The sequence below is a fragment of the Scylla paramamosain genome, chromosome 9 (assembly GCF_035594125.1).
Source record: "Scylla paramamosain isolate STU-SP2022 chromosome 9, ASM3559412v1, whole genome shotgun sequence".
NCBI lineage: Eukaryota > Metazoa > Arthropoda > Malacostraca > Decapoda > Portunidae > Scylla > Scylla paramamosain.
The window spans coordinates 6,405,001-6,430,829 of NC_087159.1; the positions used below are offsets into that span (position 1 = coordinate 6,405,001).

The following is a 25,829-nucleotide window of genomic DNA, read 5'->3' on the forward strand; positions in this document are numbered from 1 at the left end:
AGAGAGAGAGAGAGAGAGAGAGAGAGAGAGAGAGAGAGAGAGAGGAGGGAGGGTGGGCGGGCGTTTGTGTGTTTGTGTCCGCGCGTATGTACGAGTATGTGTGCGTGCGTGAGTTTATTGTATATTAACCGTCATCACGTCATCTCCATGTGCGTATGTACATATATGTAGGTCACGTCTTTCTTTACATGCCGGATGTGTGTGTGTGTGTGTGTGTGTGTGTGTGTGTGTGTGTGTGTGTGTGTGTGTGTGTGTGTGTATGTGTCTTTGTGTGTATGTGTACTGAGTGGGAGGACGCTGGCAACATAATGGAAACGAGAGAGAGAGAGAGAGAGAGAGAGAGAGAGAGAGAGAGAGAGAGAGAGAGAGAGAGAGAGAGATCAAAAACAAGGAAACAAACAGCAGCAGACCTAATGATCCTTTACAAGGCTGTGACATGAGAGAGAGAGAGTCATCACATCAGTTATCACTCACAAACTCCCCAGTATTATAATTAGATTCTTTCTTTATCAACAAGGCCACATAAATAATTATGAACAGGGACACGCGCCAGCAATACTATAAAAAAAAGTAAATAGAATAAATAAATAGTAAAGCACGAGGCATCAGGAGGCCATGTAAATAATAACGTTCTCTTTGACACACGAGTATTTTTTTATGGGATACATGTATATTTTGTATTTTCCTCTTTTTTTTTTTTTTGCGGTAGTGGCAGAGAGAGAGAGAGAGAGAGAGAGAGAGAGAGAGAGAGAGAGAGAGAGAGAGAGAGAGAGAGAGAGAGAGAGACCTTTGATATCATGGTATTATAGTATTATCTTTCTCCTCCTCCTCCTCCTTCTTCTTCTTCTTCCTCCTCCTCCTCCTCCTCCTCCTCCTCCTCCTCCTCCTCCTCCTCCTCCTCCTCCTCCTCAACTCCCTTTCTTCCTTCCTCTTTCCATTTATTTCTTCCTCACTGTACTATCATTCCAATCTTTTCTTTGTTCCATTATCTGCTAATTTCACTGCTATCCTTTATTTTTTTCTTTCTTTCTTTCTTTCTCTCTTGTTTTTTCTTTCCCTGGTCATAAAAAAACGGGATATTGATGTTTCCCGTTTTCTTTGTGCCTCTCCAAGCTTCCCCATTTTTTGTGTCTTTGGAATCTCCTTGAACCATTTCCTTCACGATTTATTTAAGCCAAGATTCATACAACCATCCACGGCATTTCTTTGTCCATATTTTCTGGAGTTATTTATGTTTATTCTCCTCTATCTCTCCCCCTCCTTCGTCCTCTTCTCCCTCCTCCTCCTTCGTCCTCCTCCCCCTCCTCCTCTTCCTCCTCCTCCTCTTCCAGCAAGATTTACGGAGGGACAGAGACTACTACTACTATCTTTTGTTTCTTTCATTTTATCGATAGGTATGTACTTACTTTTGGTGTGTGTGTGTGTGTGTGTGTGTGTGTGTGTGTGTGTGTGTGTGCGGATATGGGTGTGGGTTCATGCGGTAGTTTTGTTGTCCTGACTTACTCGTACATTCCACACACACACACACACACACACACACACACACACACACACACACACACACACACACACACACACACACACACACACACACACACACACACACACACACACACACACACACACACACACACGTTAAAAAGGTTAAAAAGAGCCTAATTTTAAGCTACTTTACTTGTATTGTAAGTCTCTCTTTCAGTATTAAAATTTTCAGTGTCACCACCATCTTTCCAGTAAAATGTCAGTTACAGTATTATCATCATCATTACACACACCTGGTACCTGGACGCTGTTGATTCTATAGCTTCCGCCGGCGAAGGCAACGTTATCGTCCCTCCACTCCTGTATCAAGTCACCGGAAAGCTCCAGCAACTGAAAGATGTGCAGGAGTTAGTAAGGTATAGCGAGCGATTGTCCTGGAAAAAAAGAAAATCGTGAAGTAATTTTTGTTCTCATATTATCTTAATCTTATATGCGTGGAAATGGATGTTCTTATAGTGATTGCCACGTGAAGGCTTGATGGCTTCTTGCAGCTTCCCTTATTTTCTTATGTTCTTAAAGGGACTGCTATATGGATGTCTGGTGGCTTCTTGCAGCTTATCTTGTCTTTTTATGCTCTTATGTTCTTATAATTATCAATGTGTGTAGGGGGGACTGGTGGTTTAGTGAGTGGCTTGGGTGTGCTGCCATCTAGCGGTGTGGGATGCGGTCTGTAAGTTTCCAGTCTGTCCAGGTGGGGCTGGTGGGAGTTTACCTGCTGCTGAGCTGGCTGGTGGATTCTCTGACCTCTCTTCCCAGACTGTGCTGATGCGTGATAAGGTGCTAATTTTGGCGTTATCCTGTGGTTCGCTTCGTCTTTGCGCCAGATTTCCTTCACGCAGTTATAGAAGCAAGTAAAATTCGTTCCTTGTAGATTATTGGGATAATGTGTGTTGTATTGCAGGTCTATATTTTATTCCTCTTTTTTTTTTTCTTGCTCTCTCCTCGCTTCTTTCCTCTTAATCCTATTGCGTTCCCTCGTTCCTCTTTCCTCTCACCTTCTTTCTTCACATATTTTCTTTCCTGCATATTTTCCCTTTTACTCCCTCTTGCTTCCTTTCCACTCACGTTTCTTTCTCCTTACCTCTTCCTTCCCTAATACTCACTCCACTTTGTTCCCTCGTCCTTCCTTCCTCTCACTTGCCTCCATCACCTCTTCCTTCATGTTATTCCCTCCCCATATTTGCTGCCAACCCTCATCCTGCCACCTTTCCTCACCTGGCGGGACTCATCGACGATGAGGGAGTGAATGACGAGGGACACGTTCACCTTGGTTGGCCCTGGAAGGAAACGAGTGGGATTAGTGGGAATGATAGAGAAAAGTAGCTATGCACATTTGTATATCAAGATAGCGTCAGTATTGACGGTTAAGTGTTTGAAGATATAGGTCTATTAGAATCAGTACAGAGGAGAATGACTAAAAGGATACAGGGGATGAGAAGTATTCCTTACGAGGCGAGATTGAAGCTGTTAAATTTACATTCTTTAGAAAGACGTAGGTTAAGAGGGGACCTGATAGAAGAAGTCTTTAAGTGGAATAAGTGTTATAACAAGGTAAATGTAAGCAAAATTTCTTAGGATCAGCAACCAGGAAAGAACAAGAAATAACGGGTTCAAGCTTGAAAAATTTAGGTTTTGAGAAAGAGATAGGAAGAAATTGGTTCTCAAATAGAGTGGTAGATGAATGGAACGGACTCAGTAATCATGTTGTTAGTGCTAAGACATTAGGGAGCTTTAAGAGAAGATTAGACGGGTTTATGGATGGGGATGATAGGTGGAAATAGGTAGGTATATTTCATACAGGGACTGCCACGTGTAAGCCTGGTCGCTTCTTGCAGCTTCCCTTATTTCTTATGTTCTTATGTTCAATTTGACTAAGTTGACTCGGTAATCACCTTGTTAGTGTTCGTGTCTATAGGGAACTTTAAAATACAAGGTGAATTTATTGATAATGTTTAGTGGTTAAAGATATGTACATTTGTATGCCAAGATAGTGTCAAGATTCACGATTCAGCTGACTTCATAATCACGTTGTTAGTGTTCGTGTCTTCAGGAACCTTTAAAAGATTAGACAAATTTATGTGTGGAAATGATCAGTGGTTAAATGTGTGTACGTTTTAGCAATGGACTGCCGCATGTAGACTCACTGACTTCTTGCGCCTTCCTTTAAGTTCTTATTCTTAGTATTAGGAGGGAGGCGGTGAGTGGGATGAGTGGAGCACATAATTACTTGTTAGGATATATGCATGCTTTTCTCAAGGAAGTCCTGTGCTTGTGGGTGAGAGACAGTGTTATTTAAGCTGTGTTGTTTTAAGAAGAGCACTACACAGTGTATGAAGTGAAGGAGAGGTTCAGGTTACGAGTCCTTTATGGTAAGAGTGGCGGCAGAAAGATAGTTGAGGCGGAAACTTACAAACTACTCTGAAACACATTGGAAAAAAAAAAAGGAAAATGAATAGTAATAGTTATAAAGTAAAAATAAACAACAGATATTTTCCGTGCTTACATTGCATTCATTATTTGTTTATTCATTTACTTATTCATTCATAAGCTTGTTTATTTATTCATTCACTTCCAAACTCACACAAAAATAATTAATACTTGTAAAACTTATCAAACTTCCATACGAGGTCGAAAAAAATAAAACTAAACGATTACTATAAAACCAGGCGCTTCACGGACCCGCTTTCCCATTGCACTGTCGTACGTCAAAAAATGCTGAGTTGCGAGACAGTCACACGAACACGTATAGTCACTGACCATAAGTACTTGCTGCGCTGTCCTGCCTCCCTCCTACGCGGCAAGTTAGAGTAGTGAGGTGTAGGTAAGGGAAGTTAGGAAGAATAGTAGGGAGTAAGTAAAGTTAGATGAGGGAGGTGTTACGAAGATAGAAACATGGGATAGGGAGAGAATAGATAGAAGAGAAAGATTGGTGATGCATTGACGTTTATTTGGTGTACAATATATTTTGCTCTCACCTCTCCCCAAAATCACAGCGAGGCGGGAAGGCTGCGAGGGAGATTGGGCAATACACCGCAACCTCCTGCACTACGTAGGATCACATTCACGAACGTTTCAGCGTCTTACCTCTGACTTGTTTAGCACATTAAGTAGGAGTTACTCAAATTATCAAGGTTGCTTCCATGACTCCAGCGGCAGTCTAATATTCTGCATCATCAATAGGGAAAAAAATTATGGGAACACTACTAACTTATCGGAGTATTGGTTTAATATTCCGTATCATTAAGGAAAAAGAAGACCGAAAACAGAACACTACTATCATTGTTGCATTTAAAGATATTTTTTCCGGGCTGATGAGAACCTCCAAGCGCTTCAGAATTCCGGCTCCAGGGCGGCGAGAGCAGCAGCTTGAGGTGGATGATGAGGGATAGGCAGGGAGCGTGACGGGAAACTATGCCTGCGGGACGAGACTCGAGTGGCGGGAGGTTTTCAGGGTGTTGGCTGGCTTACATCAGGGAGTGCGGAGGATCACGGCTTGCATGTCAGAATAGAGTGGACGAAAGCAACGTCTCTGTGTGTGATGGGCGGAGTTTGATGTTTGTTATTCTGTACGTAATTTCATAGTAAGTGTGGTTTATTCTCTCTCTCTCTCTCTCTCTCTCTCTCTCTCTCTCTCTCTCTCTCTCTCTCTCTCTCTCTCTCTCTCTCTCTCTCTCTCTCTCTCTCTCGTATTATTATTATTATTATTGTTGTTGCTGTTGCTCGTTGTTGTTGTTGTTGTTGTTGTTGTTGTTAATATTTGCACACTCCATTAATCCTTACTTGATATTAACGCCAATGAATTAATCAGTAAAATTTGCCTTAATACCATCATTGCATCATTACCACCACCACCACCACCACCACTACCACCACCACCGTCACCACGAGCATGATCATTGCAATCGCCACCATCTTTACAACCACCACCATCACCACCACCACCACCACCACCAGTCAGCCACTACATACTGTTCTGGGAATAATGCACTCCAGTTGAGCTTGTCGCCGGCCACTCGCTGCTGTCACGGGGTTATGAGGGACGCGGGGCAGGGTGACGGAGGCAAGGCACCGCGAAAAACAAGGGAATTGCTGCCTTCGTCACGGTAATTTGCGATGTTTTATGGCATGTGTGTGTGTGTGTGTGTGTGTGTGTGTGTGTGTGTGTTAGGAAAAGTGTGGACCAGTCAGAACGTAAGGATATTTCTCTTTCTTTTCTGTTTTCTTTATCTTTTATCTATATATATCTCATTTATTTATTCATTTGTTTTATTATCTTTTATCTTATTTATATTTTGGTTATTTGTTTATTTAAAATTTTCCGAATCTTCTTTCTTTTTCCTTTTCTGGATACTTCGTAAAAACTTTTCAATCACTTTCCTAGATCATGAAGAAGGAAAGGAACCGTTGATAAAGGTTTCCAGAATGCAGGAAGAGGAAGAAGAAGAGGAAAAGCAAAGACCATAAGGCGCTCCCGCTGACAATAATATTACACTCAGTCCAGACGTAGGAGACACTCAAGACACACGCACACTCACCTCACTACTCACCGGTACGTGTCTTTCTCCCAAGGACTATACCCTGAAACACTTCTACTCCGCACCTCCACTATTTTCAAGAGGATTTACTTGAAGTTACACGGGTTTTTAAGTGTCTTTTTACGATTCTAGTGACAGATTTACAAGATTACTACATTTGGGGAGAAGAAACACTCGTGAGAAGCCAACAAATCATCCCTGTGGCCTTCAAAAGTAATCATGGTGAGAGGGTAATGCCTGCGTCACAATAGCATATCCTCCGTGAACTATTTTCGTCAGCTCCGGTTTCCGTCTCTTTCTGTCATCTTTTTCCGTCAGCAAACGGAAGTGATCGTCTTCACGGAGAAGGGTTATCATAGTGAAAATCCATTGTTTAATTTAATATAAAGATATGCTAAAATAGACTTTTTTTGTAATAAACTTAAATAATATAAAATCGCATAATTTCACATTTCGCTACATTTAACTTGTGGAAAAAACAGCAAGCTCTACTCCTGCATGCTGGACACCATTCTACTTCGTTTGGCTCATCTATGATTTACAATACGATAAAGTGAAGACCAGCGACTGCCTGCCTGTGAGTCAGAGGAGCCATGTTTGTTCACTGTCGACGAAAGTGCAGGCTGTACAGACTGCGTGTGTGAGAATGGGCGCGCTCAAGAAATTGTCGATTTTCATAAAGTTCAGGAAAAGAGTTGACGGAAAATGCGCTAGTGCCCTTTAGAGCGTTTCAGAATACGAATTCGGACTTTAAACTCTCCTGCGCTTTCAACCACGCACTCGAACCCTGACCACCTCGTAAGACGTTGACCTCCTTAAAATGTCATTCCCTTCTTGATACACTATTACATCACTACCGTACTGAGCAAAAACTTAGACAGAAATCAAGAGGAAGCGTGTGAGATGTCGCAGGATTTCACTTCGTCTTGTTCCTCACTGTGACGGCAATACGAGCACACCAGGGAAGGGAGTTATACTTGGAAGTGGGTCTTTCTATACATTTCCGTCCCCTCGGTTGATAGGAGTGAGGTGTACGGGAGGTTAGGAGTACGAGGAAGACAGGAAGGTAATAATTGGAGGTGGAGAGATGGTGGTGGTGCGAGGTTAAGGTGGTGGCGGTGATGGTGGTGGTTTAATGAATCTCTCTCTCTCTCTCTCTCTCTCTCTCTCTCTCTCTCTCTCTCTCTCTCTCTCTCTCTCTCTCTCTCTCTCTCTCTCTCTCTCTCTCTCTCTCTCTCTTGCACGAACCGTCGACCTAACTTTTGGATCACCTTAGTCGCTTCAAAGTTGCATCCTTCTCGCCGTGCCCTTGAAAGTCGCCGCCTCCTTCCCGCCAACCTTTCCCCTGAGACTTGGGTAGAGTGCATGTGTAGTCCCTCGTTTCTACCTTCTTTCCTTTCTCTACTTAAACATGTTTCTTGTATAGCGAGCCGTTTTTACCGTTTTCTTTCTCTTCTTTCTTCTCTTCTACGTATCTTCTCATCCTCTTCTCTTCTCTTCTCTTTCCCACCGATTTGAGTCGAGTGCATGAAGAGAGAGGGATTTTTTTCCATTTTTCTTTTTCCTCTTTCTTCTAGTTTCCATGTATATATGCATTTTCCCCTCCCTTCTTCCTTTCTCTTCTCTTCTCTTTCTTCTCCCAGTGGGGCGTTTTTACCTTGTCTTTCTCTTCTTTCTTTCTTTTCTACGTAAGCATGCATCTCCTCTCCTTCTCTTTTCCATTTTCCAGAGACTTATAGAGAGATCATGTTGTGTAGAATGTTTATCTCTTTTCTTTTTCTTTTTCGTAACCCTTTTTTTTCAGTCTTTCAATCTTACGTACGTGCATTCTTCTGTTCTTCTCCTTCTTTCTCTTCCTCTTCCTCTTCTTCTTACTCCTTCATTTCCCAGAGACTTGAATATGTAAAGTTCACGAGGAGCATATCGTGTTTTTACCTTTATTTCCATCTTTGTTTCTTGCATGTATCTTTCTCTTCGTTTCCTTTCTTCTCTCCTCCTCCTCCTCCTCCTCCTCCTCCTCCTCCTCCTCCTCCTCCTCCTCCTCCTCCTCCTCCTTGGTTTCATTCCTCACGTCTTCACTTCCCTTTATTATGTCGTGTGATCTTCCTATGTCTTTTCTATTCTGCCTGCAAGTTATTTATTTTTCATTTCTCTCCTCCTCCTCCTCCTCCTCCTCCTCCTCCTCCTCCTCCTCCTCCTCCTCCTCTGGCTCAAACTAGCTGTGCCTCGCCCGCCGCCTCCCTCCGTCACCCGCGAGGCACAAAGCATCAGCACAGCCCGAAAATGGAAATGGGATTCAGGGCGACGTGAGCGTAAGGCGGAAGATTGGATGTCATCTTGGAGTCATTGTGTTGTTCCTGCCCCTCCCCTGCCCTGCTTTCTCTCTCTCTCTCTCTCTCTCTCTCTCTCTCTCTCTCTCTCTCTCTCTCTCTCTCTCTCTCTCTCTCTCTCTCTCTCTCTCTTCCTTTAGTGTATTTTTTTTCCTTCTTCCTTGCCTATTTCTCGTCTTCCTTCTTTTCTCTTCCATTTTTCCTTTTCGTACATTATATGGTTTGTGTGTCCTCTTCTGACTCCCTCGTTTTTTCTTTTTTTTTTTTTTTTTCGTCTTCGTCTCCTTCCTCCTCCTCCTCCTCCTTTTTCGTCTTCTTTTTCTTTCTCTTTTCTTTTTCTTTTCCTTCATCTTTCTATTTTCTCTCTTCTCACTTGATTTCTCGACATGCTTTTACTCTTCTGCTCCCCCCATTTTTTTTTTTATTCTTTTCCTCACTCAGTTTCCTTTTTTTTTCCCTTTCCCTACTCTTCCACATTTTTGTTTTCTTCCCTCATCTATTCCTTCTGCTTCTTATCTCTCCCACTCCTCTTTATTTCATTATGTTTTTATTTGCTATTTCTCCCTCTTGCCGTCCTCTTTACTTTTTTTCTTTATTTTTTTTCTTCTTTCTTGATTCTTTCGACTTATTCTTTCTTTCTCCATTTTCGACAAGCACCTTTCTTTCCTACTTCCTGTTCCCTTTTCCTTCCCTTTTGACTCATTCTCTCATCCTTCTTCATATATATTCATGCATTTCTTTTTTTCCTCATCATTTCCTTTTCCCCTCCTCCTCCGTCTTTCCCTTCCTCGTTTCCTCCATTACCCTTTCGTTTTTTTTTCTTTCCTTTCCTCACTTTAGCTCATTCTCAACTTTTCAATTTTTTCATCAGTTTCTTTTTAGTTTCTTATCTCTTTCTTTTTACTTCCATTTTTGTCCATTACTTTTCTTTTTTCTTCCTTTTTTTGTTTTCCTTTCGGTATTGTCATGCACTAGGAGTCTTGTACAGTGCACCAGTTCGTGACATTAAGGTAAGAGGGGGAACGAAGAGAAAGGTTAGTCTGTTATTACGTGTGATGCGACTGCTTTGGTTAACAGTTCGAGGGAAGAAGCATAGAGTGGGATTTGTCATAGTTCCCCTTAACAATAATCAGATGAAGAAAACAAGGTGTGTCAGTAAGTGAGAGAGAAAACGAGATAATAGAAATAGACTATGAAGAGATTCCTGTGTGTGTGTGTGTGTGTGTGTATGTATGTGTGTTGTTGTGTGTGTGTGTGTGTGTGTGTGTGTGTGTGTGCATTGTCTATATGCGCGCACATTCACTTCCATTGCACACTCTTCCTTTCACTATTGTCATCACCATCATCACTACTGTCATCACTCCGTCCGTCACCACCGCCACCATTACTACTACCACCATCACCACCGCTATCATGAACCACTATGCACCACTAGTATGTACCGACACCATCGAGAGAGAGAGAGAGAGAGAGAGAGAGAGAGAGAGAGAGAGAGAGAGAGAGAGAGAGAGAGAGAGAGAGAGAGAGAAGGTCGCACTATTCCCAAATGGCAAAGCTGATTTAGGACACTCCGCTCCACCTGACGCCACCAAGTCACAATGAAATATGGAGCTACCCTCTCTCTCTCTCTCTCTCTCTCTCTCTCTCTCTCTCTCTCTCTCACCCCTGCAGTAGTGCCACAGGGAAGGGAGGGTGCGGGGTGAGTCTTCTCTGTAGTGTGCGCGGCGGCCCAGATCTTACAGCAGAGGTTCTCAGGATGTCTCGAGGTCTCGGGGGTCCGTGAAGCGGCACTACACACGTTCAGTAAAAAGCTACTTTTCGCTAAACATAATAACATAAGTAAACAAGGATACTGCAAAAGGCCAGCAGGACTACACAAGGACTGAGAAGAGCCAAGTGACCGGGAAGTTATAAGATTATTGAATGAGTGGCGAAAGTTTCTGTTACGGGTATTTGTATATCTGTCTGTCTGAGACGCGTTGCAATCAGAAAACTTGAGCCATTTTCAAGTTGCCGCCCAGTAGCCGACGAATACCAGCATGTTTCCTATTAGTACTGTCTTGACGGTGACTACATCGAGGATCTCTGGGGCGGCAGGAGCCTCTGCAAGGGCGTAACTAAAAATATGCTTGCGTCACTAGAAGTTGCTGCACAATTGCGTACTAGCGTTATAGGATATCAACATTGGCAAAAATACCGAACCTATCTAATGTAATCATGTTCATTTTATGTTCCCCTACTTGGTTGTTTTGCCACTGGAGGGGCAGGAATAATCAGCGTGCAACACTTGGAGGAAGGAATCGCCAGGAAGCAGGCCCTGCATCTCCGCCTTGCATCCGTCACGTTTCAAAACACTGGCTTTTGATGACTTACCGCCTAGATAGTTCGGTCGATGGTCTCTGTCGTATTCGTCCACCTTGAGAATGTCCTTCACGCTCACCTCCAGTCCGCTGGCCACGCCCGCCCTGCAAAGCAAACAGATACAGCTCAGCATCATCCTCACACACACACACACACACACACACACACACACACACACACACACACACACACACACACACACACACACACACACACACACACACACACACAGACACACACACACACAAACACGCAAAGCACATATTCTGCTCACTTCCACAATCTTAAGCTCTTTCCCACGATCAAAATTTCAGTTTTTGTAAAAACACCTTAAGTAGATCAGAGGACTTCAAGGTTGAGGGAAGTCTTAAAACTAACAGGCAACGAGTGTAATGGTCACTCATCTCCTGCCAACGACTGTACAAACGCGTCCATTCACAGCACAACAGAAATTGAACTGCATAACCTGGAAGAATTAAAAACAAAGTTGCGTATAGGAGGAATTAAAAGATAATAATCTTACAATGCTGGCTATGTTAAGCACCACCGCCACACGTCTCACACTTCGGTATACACAGTCTCCTTTGTTTATTTTTAGTTAGACTGTACATATGATATTGTTGGTAAGAGAGAGCACGGGAAGTAGAGAGAGAGAGAGAGAGAGAGAGAGAGAGAGAGAGAGAGAGAGAGAGAGAGAGAGAGAGAGAGAGAGAGAGAGAGAGAGAGAGAGAGAGAGAGAGAGAGAGAGAGAGAGAGAGCGTGAGCAGTATGGAGATATAGGGACGGAGAAGTGGCTGGAGAAAAAGAGATACCGAGACAGACTGAGAGACAAAGAGGAAATACTGATGAAAAAATAGATCAGTCAGATGAGGCAGAAGCAGCAAGTAAGTGAGGACATTCCATTATGCACTAGAAGAGAGTTATACCTTACTTATGATAAAACACACACACACACACACACACACACACACACACACACACACACACACACACACACACACACACACACACACACACACACACACACACACACACACACACACACACACACACACACCATCCCTCAGTTCCTGCATCCCTACCTTCCTTCCTTCCTTCTTTCCTTTCTTTTTTTCCTTTCTTTCTTCCTTCCCTCATTCACCTCTCCCTTCGTCCTTTCCTTCTTTCCCTCCTCCACATCTCCCTTCCTCCCTCCATCCCTTCCTTCCTTCCTTTCTTCCCTCCTTCACGTCTCCCTCCCTCCCTTCCTTTTTCACTCCATTCCTTTACATCGCCTCGCCTTCTGCTTCGTCCTGCCACATTCATATTTCCCTCCTTCAGGAAAACCTGTTATCGAGACGCACCTGCCAGCCACTCTCCTCCCCACCCCCACCATCCCTCACTCCCGAGGTTCCCCGAGATGTGCATGAGCGGAGAGGGAGATTTAGCCTCGCCTCTCCGCTGAAGAAACCTCGCCTCGCCTCGCATCACGCCCCAGATTGACATCATCCTCCTAGGTATTCTTCTCTCACCTGTATTTTCTGCACTCGTTCCTCGTTTTCCGTCTCTGCTTCCCTCGTCCTTGCTGCTGAGTTTGATATTGAAGGAAATTGTAGAGAAGGCAAAGATTTCGTGATTTTCGTTAGATTTTGAAATGGAAATGTAGGAAAGCAGAGAGTTTATTGTTTCGTTACTGATTTGAATATAGGAATTAAGAAAAGGCGAGCCATTAGTGGTTTCCGCGCTGCTTTAAAGGAAAAAAATATGGAGGAAAAGTCAAGAAAGCTCGTAGTTATATAGTGGAAAAAAAAACGAAAGAAAAAATTTAGTGTTTTGGTGCTGAGTTAAACAATAAAAAGTACAAAAACAAAGCAGTGTGTAGCGTTTTAGCTGAGTGTAACATTAAAAACACTGCTTTTGCTACCGAATTAAATATTAAACACACACACACACACACACACACACACACACACACACACACACACACACACACACACACACACACACACACACACACACACACACACACACACACACACACACACACACACACACACACACACACACACACACACACATACAGACAACGTAAAATTTCTGTTTTTTAAGCACAATCTGACCTTGATGTTTTAGTTTTGGTCTAACATTCTCTTTTATTTTATTGCATTTTATTATTTTTTTTAATTGATGCTACCACTAATATATATTTTATTTTATTCATTTATTTTTTTAGTTTATTTTTTTTTAATTGTGTATTCGCTTATTTATATACTTATCTGTACATTTATTTGATTTCTCTATTTATTTTTACTCATTTATCTATATATTTTACTTCTCATTTCTGTTTTACTTTTTTTGTTTATCATAATTGTCTTTTCATCTATTTTTCTCTTCATCCTGGCGTTGTGTGTTTTTAAGATGCGTGGAAAGTGCGAGATTTAAAAGCCATATGAGAGAAAACCTACAAAAAACAAACGAGATCGTGGTGGTGTTTGTGTCGCAGGCTGTATTTTTTTTTTTTTTTTTTTATGTAGGAGGGACACTGGCCAAGGGCAACAAAAATCCAATAAAAAAAAACTTTATTAGTGTGTGTGTGTGTGTGTGTGTGTGTGTGTGTGTGTGTGTGTGTGTGTGTGTGTGTGTGTGTGCGCGCGCGTGTGTGGTAAGGAATTATAGAGTACACACCAGTCATTATCGTTGATGAGTGAAACCAGATACTAAGTGGTTGGGAAATATTATGATAAACCTCATCATTCTTTCAACGAGGATTGCTTCAGACGGCGCAGTGAAGCGTGAGGAATTATGCTGGATGAGGAGGAGTTTATGGCATTCCTTCTTTTCTTATCACTTTCTTTTCCTTCCCTTTCCTTTTCTCTCCTTTAATTTCCTTTTCCTTTCCTTTCCTTTCTTTTTTTGTCTTCCTCTCTCTCTCTCTCTCTCTCTCTCTCTCTCTCTCTCTCTCTCTCTCTCTCTCTCTCTCTCTCTCTCTCTCTCTCTCTCTCTCTCTCTCTCTCTCTCTCTCTCTCTCTCGCTCTACCTGCATTGTGGCTCTTGGTCAGGCCAGTGTTCCTCTCCCTGCTCACGTCCACCCCGTCCCGTGTCGCCTCGCCTCCCTGACATCTAAGCCTCGTCACATCACTGCCTTGTTATTAGTGATGCCAATCGAGGTCCTTTGTTATCTAACTGTACCCTCCCGGAGCTCTCCTCTGTCCTTTCTCTCCTCTCTTCCCTTCCTCTGTCGTCTAATTCTTGTCTTTTTTTTTTTCTCCTGTTCTTCCTTTTGTTCCCGCTGTCATTCACTTTCTTCTTCCCCATCTCCTTATTTCTCTTTCTTCGTTGTCTAAGCTATCCTCCTCCTGGTCTCTCAGTGCTTCATCTATTTTCCTTCTCCATCTTTTTTTTTTTCTCCTCTTCCTCCGCCATCTAAATTCTTCTTTACTTCTTCCTTTTCATCCTTCCCCTTCCTTCCCTCCTCCCTTGCTTATCTTCCCTTTCATTCCTGTCCATCTTTTCCAGCCTCCCCCTTTCCTTTCCCCTACTCTATACAATCTTCATTATCCCCAATATCATTCCCCTTCCCATTCCTCATCCTTCGCCTCCCTGTCAATCCTCTCTACCTTCACCTTCCCTTCCTCCTCCTTCCCCCCTCTGCCGCCTCCCCCTCTCCCCATCAACTGTCACTTTTCATCAGTACTCACAACCCTTGTCTCTTCTTTCATCAGTGAGAGATGGGATGGGAGGGGAGCGTGGGAACCCCCTCTCCCCTTCTCCTCCTCCTTCTCCTCCTCCTTTGTGGCAGAAATTGGTACTAAAAACGATCAATTAATTTTACTAGAGTTCAGAAAAATACTTCGAAACAAAAGCTTTGATTCTGCAATTGAGTTAACTCCGCTTTTTTATGGAGTTTGTGTGTGGTGCTAAAACTTTTCTTCTCTCCATTTACTGTTTACAAATTTCAGTCCTTTTTTTTGTTGTTTATTTTTTTCCGCATAGATGGCGTTCTGACTCACTTGTTTCTTTGAGGTACGTGGGTGTAGTGGAGATGGACGGGTAGAAGGAACAGGCAACTTCTTGCTCTCCGGTCTCCCTTTCACGATAACAGTGGACGTAACGCGGGGAATAGGATAATACATTGTGCAAACTCGCTTTACTGTACTTGTTGAATGCGTGCCTGTACAAATATACTCGTCTGTACACTCGTCAACTCCTTGTGTCAGCTGTATAATGTCCCGGATCACCTGCGTCGCCTCCTCCTCCTCCTCCTCCTCCTCCTCCTCCTCCTCCTCCTCCTCCTCCTCCTCCTCCTCCTCCTCCTCCTCCTCATAGAATGGAGTAAGTGTAAGCGAAGAACCCACAAGAAGGAGATAAAAGATCCATTTGCCCATTGCTGTCAAATAAGTTCCCATGACGTCACATCCGCCTCAGCCCCGCCGTCCCGTCCCAGGCGAGGGGCTGCCGCTCAGGGGACACTTAAGGGGAGGGGAGGGAGGAGGAACGAGTGACTGAAGGAGGCACTGAGGCACGGACCCGGCCGAACTGTCCACAAGAAAAGGGTTGTGGTGGTAAATGTTTTGAATTGATGTGGGGATAGTGTGTGTTCATACAGATTTTGGAATGATGATGCTGTGGAGGAAGAGAAGAGAAAGAGGAAGAGGAGTTGAAGGAGAAGGAGGAGGAGGAGGAGGAGGAGGAGGAGCAGGAGGAGGAGGAGATGAAGGAGGAGGAGGAAGAGGAGGAGGAGGAGGAGGTGGAGGAGGAGGAGGAGGAGAAGGATAAGAAGAAGGAGAAGGAGAAGAAGAAGGAGAAGATAAGAAGGAAACGAAGAAGACGAAAAAGACAAAGAAGAAGACAAAGAAGAAGAAGACAAAGAAGGAAAAAAGTCAAAGAAGGAAAAAAGACAAAGAAGGAAAAAAGACAAAAAGAAAAACAAAGAAAAAATACAAAGAAGAAGAAAAAAGACAATAAAACAATAAAAAGCAGAGAAAAAAAAATCTACAACAAACACCAAAACCATACAAGACCAAAACATCCCACCTTGGCATCAACCCTTTAGCGAGTCAGCACCGCTCACAACACTCAGCTGTAACACTCTTAACATTCTTCCCTGATAATGCGATGCTCCGTGCGAAGGGGAGGAGAGAAGCGAAGTAGAGCAGAGAGGGAAATAAGCGGAGTATAGCAAAGGCGAGAGGGGAGGAGAGGCTAAGAGAGAGGGAGTAGAAGAGAGGAGACAAGTGCGGGTATTGCAGAGGAGAGAAGAGAGGAGAGGAAAGGAGAGAAGAGGCGAGAACAGATACCCCGATATCGATACCGAGGTGCGATTAACCTGATAGGGAACTTGTGATCGGCTTAGCGGGCTGCCTCGTTACTGGCGGCGTGACAAGGACTCGGGATTAGCTTGGGCTTTACTCACCGTAGCGTAGTGCACTAAAGGTTTATAATGCATGCAATAATCCCTGGTGTTCTTGGCCTTTGCTTTGGTATACTTGAAGGAAGGAGGGAAGGAAGGAAGGAAGGAAGGCGTCTCCTGCTGTATAATATTGCAGTTGGTGATTGATTGTGGATGCGAGAGTAAGATAATGCGATAGATATAAGGAAGGGCGGTGGATCGATGTCTTTTACTATATTACAGTTGATTGGTTGGTAATGCAAGCGCGAGATGACGTGATGGGTATAGGGATGGAAGGAAGCGTGTACCAAAGAAAAGGGACATTAGTGTTGGGTTTCTTTAAAGGAATACAAATACAAAGGAAAAATAGACAGCAACATCCCCATTGGGCATATTGAGGCTGCCTGTGTGAGTTCTACAACTATAGATTCTGTGAGTTTGAGGCAAAAGGACAGCAAGGTCGAAGGAAAGAACACCATGAAGCACAGAGGGAGAAATAGTTATGAGATGTAATAGAAAAGGTTAAAAGAGAAGCATGTTACTCTGTCTAATACTACTTACTAAATGAATAAGTGAATGAATAAATAAATGTTGGAGCGAAGAGTATAAGAATAAAGAAAGATAGAAGTGAGGTGTTTATCTAATCTACATCCATAGTAATGAAGAAAGAACATAGATGGCACATTAAGTCTCTAGCATTATAGTATAGTATATTGCTGTTGTTTTGAATTGCTATTTGTATCGAAAAATTATTTAAATGGACTGGTATGAAAGAGCGTTGCTGTGTGTGTGTGTGTGTGTGTGTGTGTGTGTGTGTGTGTGTGTGTGTGTGTGTGTGTATGTGTGTATTTGTGTGTGTTCATATTCAGAAAAATGCAGCGTATCGGTTTTTACAGATTAGTTCGTGATGCGAGGATATGAGGACGCGATAGATGTGACCTTGTTGTTGTTTATTTGTTTTTTTATTGTTGTTGTCACGTACACATGGGTAGGATCGCAGCGCATTGGCTTTGAAGGCTCCTGAATTATTACAACGCCGTAAACCTCTCACTCACATGCACTTATTTTCAGAAGCTTCAGTTTGCAGCATTATTACCTCGTGACACAGCTCCCTGCCTCACCCTCCCTCTCCCTGCCTGTCCCCCCTCTCCCTGCCTGTCCTCCCTCTCCCTGCGTCTCCCTCCCTCTCCCTGCCTCCTTCTCTCTCCCTGATCTTTCAAACCCTCTCCCTGGCTCTCCCCCCTTCTCCCTGGCCTTCCTCTCCCTCTCCACCCTCTTCCTGTCTCTCCTCTCTCCCTGGCCTTCCCCTGCCAATTCTCTTATCTCCAAATGCCCATGATTTTGATCCCTGTTCAGCCGCGCCACGCAGCAACTCGCGCCGCGCTTTACTGTTACGTGGAAACTTGTGCAGGTTAAGAGCGGGGGCGTAAAACAAAAGAAAGCCGCGATTCCGTCATAAAGGGAGGCCTGGCAAACGACAGCGGCGGCGGGAGGGAGGGACGCGACCAGCAGCGGGAGGAGAAGGAGAGGCTCAAGATTCTCCCGACGTTTCTCAGTCGTAAAGTGGAGTCAGAATGGCGACCTCGCAGCGAGCCAGCCAAAGATAACATTCCTTTGATTGCCAAGAGGACAGTTTATCCGCGCCAGGCAGAGAAGGGAGGGAAGGACGCGTGGGAGGGTGGAGGTGGTGGTGTTCGCGGAAGGATCGTGTGAGGATGGGTGGAAGGGGGCGGGAAGGACGTGTTAGCGTGGGAGGATAGCAGGGTGGTGTGTGGAGGGATCGTGTGAGGATGGGTGTAGGTTAAAGGATGGTTTTTCGGAAGGTTGGAGGGTGGGAGAGGTGGATTTTGGAAGGTTAGAGAATAGGAGAGGTGGGTTTGGGAAGGTTGCGGGGTGGGAGAAGAGGTTTTTGGAAGGTGGGAGGGTGGGATGTATTGATATCTATCTATCTAGCACACACACTCACACACACACACACACACACTCCCTTGACTCAATTACCGCCACAAAAATGCTGTCTTAATGTCGAGTAAGTTAATTAAATTTTAACGTTTTTTTACTTTTCTTTCCAAGTAACACATGCTCGTATTTCTTGGTTCTTTTCTTCCTTCCCTTTTTTTTTTCCTTTCATGCTATACAATTTCCATTCGTCTTTTCACTCTTCAAGAAATAACTAGTAATATGTTAATATATTTTACTCCATGTGATGCGCTAAATGTTATTATCCTCAACTTTAGACAACAGTATTTAATAAGTTAAGAAGCAAACATTGGCTTTTGAGATTAATAGTACAAGTAGACATACTAGTAGTAATAGTAGTAGTAGTAGTAGTAGTAGTAGTAGTAGTAGTAGTTGTTGTAATTTAGAAATAGTAGTAGTAGTATTAGTAGTAGTAGTAGTAGTAGTAGTAGTAGTAGTAGTAGTAGTAGTAGTAGTATTCCCCATTTTGTCAAGTGCCTTAGTACAGTTTACCTCGACCTTCTTCATTTATCTTCAGCCTTGTCTTTGGGCTAAAATATTGGATTTAAGAAGTTACTGGACCAAATTATTTTATACTTGGCAGTTTGCTATTCTTAACATTGGTGGTGTTTATCTGTTTTCTGGTCATAACTCGTAAAGCAAACACAGGAATCAAGCTACAAATCAGCCACTCAAGGCAAACAGACCATCCCATTCACAACACAAGCAAGGGGGAGGCGCAGCACAAAGCGCAAACACAACACAAAGCAAGGAGGAAGACGCAACGTAACACAACAGAACACAAACAACGCAAAGCCACACAAACACAAGCAAGGAGGAAGACGGAATACAACACAGCACGAGAGAGGAGGAGGGTGCTACACAACACACAAACACAAACACAACACAAAGCCACACAAACAAAAGCAAGCAGGAAGCGGCAACACAACACAAAAAGCAACACAACACAGCCCATTCACGACGCAAACGTGGAGAAAGGCGAAACAACACAAACACAACACAACAAACAGCCACACAAGCACACCGAGAAGCGTGACGGTGCCGCATCTCGCCCACGAAAAGAATGAAGTGAGTTGGGTTGCGCAAGGTGGCCACTCGGCGTCCTGTAGGAGGCATAATGGTTTGGTAGACTTAAATGAACCGAGGACGCTTCACCCTCAATTTGTGGCGCCCAGCGTGACACTCAGGCGACGCGCACGAAGCGGGTGGCAACGCTAGAAGCGTGATGAGGAACATGCGCCCTCCTCCCTTCACTTCGTAATTACATTCTCCTCCTTTCTTTACAATAACGCTTCTTAAAACAAACGTTCTTTTCTGTTATTCTCTTTCGTATATGGATGCTCCTGGGAACATGCTCTTCTTTTCCTTAACTTCATTTGTAAATAGACCTTCCCCCTTCCTTTAAATATACAAGTTCCTCCTTAAAACACAATTCTCCTTCCCTTAATTCCCTTCCTCTATGTACGCGTTCCTTTATATACACCCTCCTGCTTCCCTTAACTCCCTTTTGTATACGTACGCCCCTTAGCACTCACTCCTCCCACCCTTGACTCATCTTTTAATTATACAGACGCTCCTCCACAAGACACGCTCCTCCTTCCCTTAACTTCCTTCATTTCAGAGCGCCCCTCCTTCCCTTAATTAACCTCCTTCTTATATGGACCAAACCTTGTAGCTGAGTCCCGCCAATAAAGCTCGCTGGGGTAAAGAGAGTAGGTCGCGGAGTCTGGCTGCCGGCGTAAACACATTAAACAAACACACAGACGCGGGATTTTTTTGGTGTGTGTAGGCGTCAGAGAGGACTGGTGTGTCTCCTCCTCGTCCCTCCCCATCCTCCTCCTCCTCCTCTTTTTTTTTTTCTCTCCATCACTATCAGTTTCTACATGTATTAGTGTTCAGAAAGTTAAAAATTGCTATGCGTTCATCACCAGTTTATTATAGTGTAGTGATGCGTTCTGTCTCTCTCTCTCTCTCTCTCTCTCTCTCTCTCTCTCTCTCTCTCTCTCTCTCTCTCTCTCTCTCTCTCTCTCTCTGCTCGTCACGTGAATGCAGACTCGTCATGACCTCATCCTAACTGCAATGTAACTCACCCTTCTCCTTCCCTCATTCCCTCCACCTTTCCTTCCATCTCTTCATCGCTCTCCTGCCTCTCATCTCCCTTTCACTGGCCTCGCCTCGCCACAGCTGGCCGCGCCTCGCCGGACCGCCAGTGGGATGTTGGAGCTGTACGTATAATCTTTATTGATAAGAGGGATGTGGGAGAGTGGCTGTGAGGAGATGAGGGCGGGAGGAAGAGCGAGGGCGAGAGGGAAGTAATCCAGCAGGTACAGAAGTAGAGTCCAGCCGCGGATTGAGAGAAGGAGAAGCGTGAAATATAAGGGAGTGGGTGTTTGTAAGTAAGATTGAGTATTGTGGATATTTCTTACCGTTACAGACACGGAAAAGATGGTTAGTGTGTAATAGTTGACTTCTAATATTGGTTTATGGTAAGTTTATGTCGTGATGCTTGTAAGATTGATTCCCGCCGAGAAAGTATACGAGGTACCTCAAGTATGTTAAGAAGCAGATATTACTTACTACTGCTGCAGACATGAAGCGAAAGAGAAAGTAATGAAAATAGTCTGTCTTGATGCTTGGAAGGTCAATTCCTGCCGAGTTAATATGCGAAGGACCTCAAATATGTTTTTCACGTCGAGATTAAACACAGTGAGTAGTAACTTGTAACTTGCTGCAGATACGAGTGTTCGGGAAATACTTCACGAAAATACACATAAAAATGACGTCTCTAATATTAATTCTGGAGAAGTAAGAAAATCAAGAAGAAAATTTAAATACTATAAGATGAGAAAGATAGGGTTATAGATAGAGATAAAAGGTAGATATAGATATATAAGATTTATACAAGGACTACCACTTGCAGGTCCATTGACTTCTTTCAACTTTCCTTATATTCTTACGTTAAGAGTACTATTAGGTACGTAGGAGGAGTAATAGAAGGAGGAGAAAGAGGAAGATAAGGATTAGAAGAAAAAAGAGGATAGAACCAGGAGGAGGAGGAGGATAAGGAGAAGCAAGAGAATGAGGGGGAGCAGGACCAGATGTACAGAGGAGGCAGGAAGTTCACTCGCCTCTCTCTCTGTCTGTTCTCTCCATCCCGCGGGTCACTGAGTCTCGGGGGCTGCTGGGACGCCTCTGTGCGGGATGAATGAAGACGCTCTGGTTGGTGAATGGATGAGTGATTATAAGAATGAACATCGTGACGCAGCAACAGTTGACTTAGCTCATGATTAGCCTGTCTTTGTTATTCCTTTGATCTTTCGTTGTGTTAATACTCGTAATCTTATCTTCCCTCCAGTCTTTCCTGCAGTGTTGTGTTGATGCAGGGAACATTTTAACTAGTACTTGAATGTCCAAAGTAGGAAACAACATGAAGCGAGAACACTGATGAGGAAAACTAAAGGAGGAAAGAAAAACAACCTAATATTCTTCATGCAGGAAACAATAAAAAGGACACTGATGGCGTTAAATGCCTAAATAGGAAAAATTAGAACGGCAACCAAGGGATGAGTAATGGGACAGGACGAAACAACACTAGAAGGAAAACCAAAGGAGGAAAAAAAGAACGGCTGTGAAAATGGAATGAGGAAAAGAATGTGTCTGCGGGAAGCTGTGTGGCGGTGGCGGTGGTGGTGTGGCTTGAAGATAACGAGACTAAGTGATAAATTGTTCCAAGTGGCAAACATTACCCCGTACTCCGCGACTCAGCACCGCCCCCCCCCCCCTCCCCTTTTCCTGCTTTCGTTTTTCTTTATTGTTTTAGTAGACTTCTCCAAGAGCATAGTTACCGGACCATACATACCATACTTACCATTCATACCATACATACATACATATTATATACATACATGTTTATATTTTCCTTCGTCATAATTTTGTTCTTGTAAGAGTGAGTGTTTGGTGCATTTTTTTTTTTTTTATTAGTGAGTGTTGTGAGTGTTGGGACTATCATGCTATTCAGTTCCCGCTATTCTCTCTCTCTCTCTCTCTCTTTCTCTCTCTCTCTCTCTCTCTCTCTCTCTCTCTCTCTCTCTCTCTCTCTCTCTCTCTCTCTCTCTCTCTCTCTCTCTCTCTCTCCCTCTCTCTGCGCACTTGCCCAAAATAGAGATGTCATATTGTACAAAATACTTTAGACAAACACAACAGCTACTGACAACTGCTTCCCTGTGTTCCTCCTGGCCTTCGCTGAGCCCTCAGTACAAAGCACCTCATTAGTCCACATACTCTGGTCCTCATATCAATCCCTGTCCGATTTAAAGACATGACATTCAATGCACATGATGACATAGTAACTTGTGGGAAAGGCGCAGTAAAACCTTCCTTCATTCCTCAGTAGACCTCTATAAAGAATTGTAATATATTTTCTCGTTTATTTTCTTTTCTTTCTGTACTTATTTCTTATTTGTTTTTTTTATTTGCTTATTTATTTTATTTATTTTCATCTACAAATCTGGAAGACTCATGGACGCCTTACACGTGAGAAAATCACATGAATGCACTATTTCATTTACTTATTTTTCGTTTATTTTGTATACATGTTTATTTTTCTTACTTCACCTTTCAACTACAAAATAATTTAATAGGAAAGACACTTGGAAGCCTTGTACGTGTGTGAAAATTGCGTGAATTCTTTATCTTCATCATTTGTCTTTATTTATCCTTTATATTTTTACTTATTTTATCTATGTATTCTTTTAACCACGAATCTGAAAGACATAAGCCTCATATTTCTGTAAACTGTGCAGATTCCTGAGTAGTAATGGTAGTAGTGAAAGTAACGTCAGATAACACAAACAAGCAATGCAGTAGGTACCTCACAGCTGGCCCGGAGCATTATTTGGCTCACACCCACAACAGGAGTCACGTCCCTTCCTCAGCCACCCTCGCAACCTGATCCTTCTCCTCCTTCGTCTTACTGTGCACATTTTATTTGCCTGTTTGTTTTCATGTGTGTTTGTGTCGCCTCGGGTCACATTAGTCGTCATTCGCTTTAGTGCACTTTAATTTATACATTTCTGGCTGCTGCGGCGCCTCCTGAAGCGCAACAGAATGGTGTGGTGCAAGTTTTAGAGTGTAGTTCCCAGAGACACCACTACCACTGAGCAAAAGGAGTGATGGAGTAATTCAAACCTTTTAATGCCTGTGGTTATATTTCAGCTCAGTAAGGCCGTCTACGTTTAGTGAAATAAAGTAATAAGGGTCCCTATTTTGAAATGGTTTTATACTCTCATTCAGGACTGTTGTCAAAGGCCACAAAGAGGACCAGTGGGGTTCTTATGAGTGTTTTCTTATTAATGGTGTGGAGTCCTCGTTAAACTGTCACTTGAAATATGAAAACACCTTTGAAAAAACCTGATCAATTCCACTTGGATCCGTTTAAAGTAGTGAAGATAAAGCATCGATATGTTTGAGACGATTATTCGAGTTTTCACCCGCATTTTTCTCATTGCTGATGCGGAGGCCTTATTAAGCTGTCTCTAAAATCATGAAAACACCTCTGAAAACCTTAATGAATTCCACTTTAACTTGTTCAGAGCAGCCCTGGTAAGACGATTATTTTCCAGCAATGATGCGAAGTGCTTTTTAAACTATCGCAAGAATCAGTAGCTTCCATTAAAGCCTGTAGAGTGAAGTTGAGATAAAGGCGCCGACACGTTCTGAAATGTGATATCAGTGTTATATTGTCACCAGCAGTCATGGGAGTGAACCATCTTCATCCGACACCTTTTCATTTCCGTTCCACTTCGTCAGGGCAGGGATGGAATGGAGGGCCGTCAGGCAGTCAGTCAGTCAGTCAGTTAGTTAGTTAGTCAGTCTCCCTCCTCTCGCATGACTGACTCGTCTTGCATTCATGACTTCCCATTTTCTTATTTGTTGCGTACTAAGGGAGCCCATTTTCTTCCCCCGTCAATGGACTAATCAGGCAGCAGCAGTCCCCAGCGAGGCCCGGCGTGCTGAGTCTTGCTATTGGGTGTATCGGCTGTGACGTGTAATATATTCCAGCGGTATAATCTAAGCACTCCATTGAAATATATTAAGTGTTCATTTCCGGAATTCCTTTGGACGTGAGTGTTGCATTGAGTCTTATTGCGTTAATTTATTCCGTCCACTGCTCCATTTGGCTTTCATGCGTTCATAGTTTTCATGTAGGCACGGCGTGTCTCTCTCTCTCTCCCTCTTCCTCTCCCTCTTGGTCAGCCGGCGCCCTGGAATCCTGTGGGAGGAGGTGCTGCCACGCGGAGTGATGGAATTTTAAGCAGATGTTATGGCTTAATTTGTCTGTAGAAGTGATGGGTTTTCCTGCGGCTGTGACGGTAAAGGCTACGCGGCTCTTGCTTCTGGTCTGCCCTGGTCTGCGCTGGATCGGTCTGCTTCATGTGGTCAGCTGTGTATGCTCTTGTGTGGTTTGGTCTGGTCTGTCCTAGGTGGCTGCTTCTTCTGGTCTGCTCTGGTCCGGTCTGTTCTGCTCTGGCTCGTGGTATGGTATGGTATTGCATGGTATGGTTTGGATTGGTCTTGCCTTGTTTTGTTTGGTCTGGTCTGGTTCAAGTGGTCATTTCCGTGGACCACTAGCTTTAGTAATTTGGTTTTTAATAAGTTTCTGGATTGTAAACATTATGCAGTTCACTATTGTCTATTTACTTTACTAACTCTCTCGTTGTCTTTTTCCTGTGAGTACGTAGTGCAATGGATTCCTCTTTTTTTCTTCTCCTTCCTCCTCCTCTTCTTTTCTTTCCAATCAGGCGCGGTAATGGCGGAGTCCTGCCCCGCCCAGTGAACTGAGGCCGTCACGAGCACTTCAGTCCCTCCCTCCTTCCCTCCCTTCCCATACCAGTGCGTCTCTTTTGTATCATTCCGCTCGTCTGACCATCCTCTTTACTGATCGAGGCACTGGAAATGGCACCACACACACACACACACACACACACACACGAAATGGTGACACGTATCTTTTATGAAGTTTAGGTGTAAATGTGTGCGTCGTCATGCACACACACACACACACACACACACACACACACACACATGCACGTATGAAGGCCTATGGATTGAAAACCACACGCACATGCACTTAAACCAGAACACACACACACACACACACACACACACACACACAGAGAGAGTGAGAGAGAGAGAGAGAGAGAGAGAGAGAGAGAGGGGGGGGGGGGCGGAGTGGGGCTAGGTTCCGCAGCAGCTCTAAGCACCCATAATATACCTAATGGCTCCCAAGGACAGTGCAGTTTATCCAAGGCACAGTAAGATGACGACAAGCCTTCTTACTGGCTGGTCCAGGGGAAGGAACACAGCAGCACGTGGCCTCTTCTTGTGTGCTACTCTGCTATGTTGTGGCTGCCAGACACTGATGAAGGAGCTTGTTTATTTATTTATTTATATTTATTTGTTTTATTTATTTATTTTTTTCTTTTACTTGCCAGGGATGGGTTTTTTTTCAGTCTAAGGATCTTTTTTTTTTCATTCTCTGTAGTTCTCTCGTGTGTGCGTGTGTGTGTGTGTGTGTGTACTACTCTGCATTGTCATTGTTATGGATGAGAAATAGGAATGAAGAGTGTTTTTTTTTTTACTTTCCAGGGACTTTTTTTTTATTCTAGAGATCTTTCTTCATTCTCTGTGGATCTTATTTTATTTTTTTTTTTT

The 25,829-nt window shown here is 43.5% G+C and overlaps 1 protein-coding gene across 3 annotated transcripts in view; it reads right to left on the minus strand.

Annotated features, from left to right (window-relative positions):
- The window catches only part of LOC135103469 (glycine receptor subunit alpha-2-like), a 39,795-nt gene that overhangs the window by 11,109 nt on the left and 2,857 nt on the right, over positions 1-25,829 (minus strand). For all 3 annotated transcript variants that reach the window (XM_064009808.1, XM_064009807.1, XM_064009806.1), the window contains exons 2-4: positions 10,781-10,872; positions 2,758-2,819; positions 1,776-1,872 (exon numbers count right to left, since the gene is read on the minus strand). In XM_064009808.1, the coding sequence (XP_063865878.1) occupies positions 1,776-1,872; positions 2,758-2,819; positions 10,781-10,872 (251 nt within the window). The remainder of the gene's footprint in view (positions 1-1,775; positions 1,873-2,757; positions 2,820-10,780; positions 10,873-25,829) is intronic.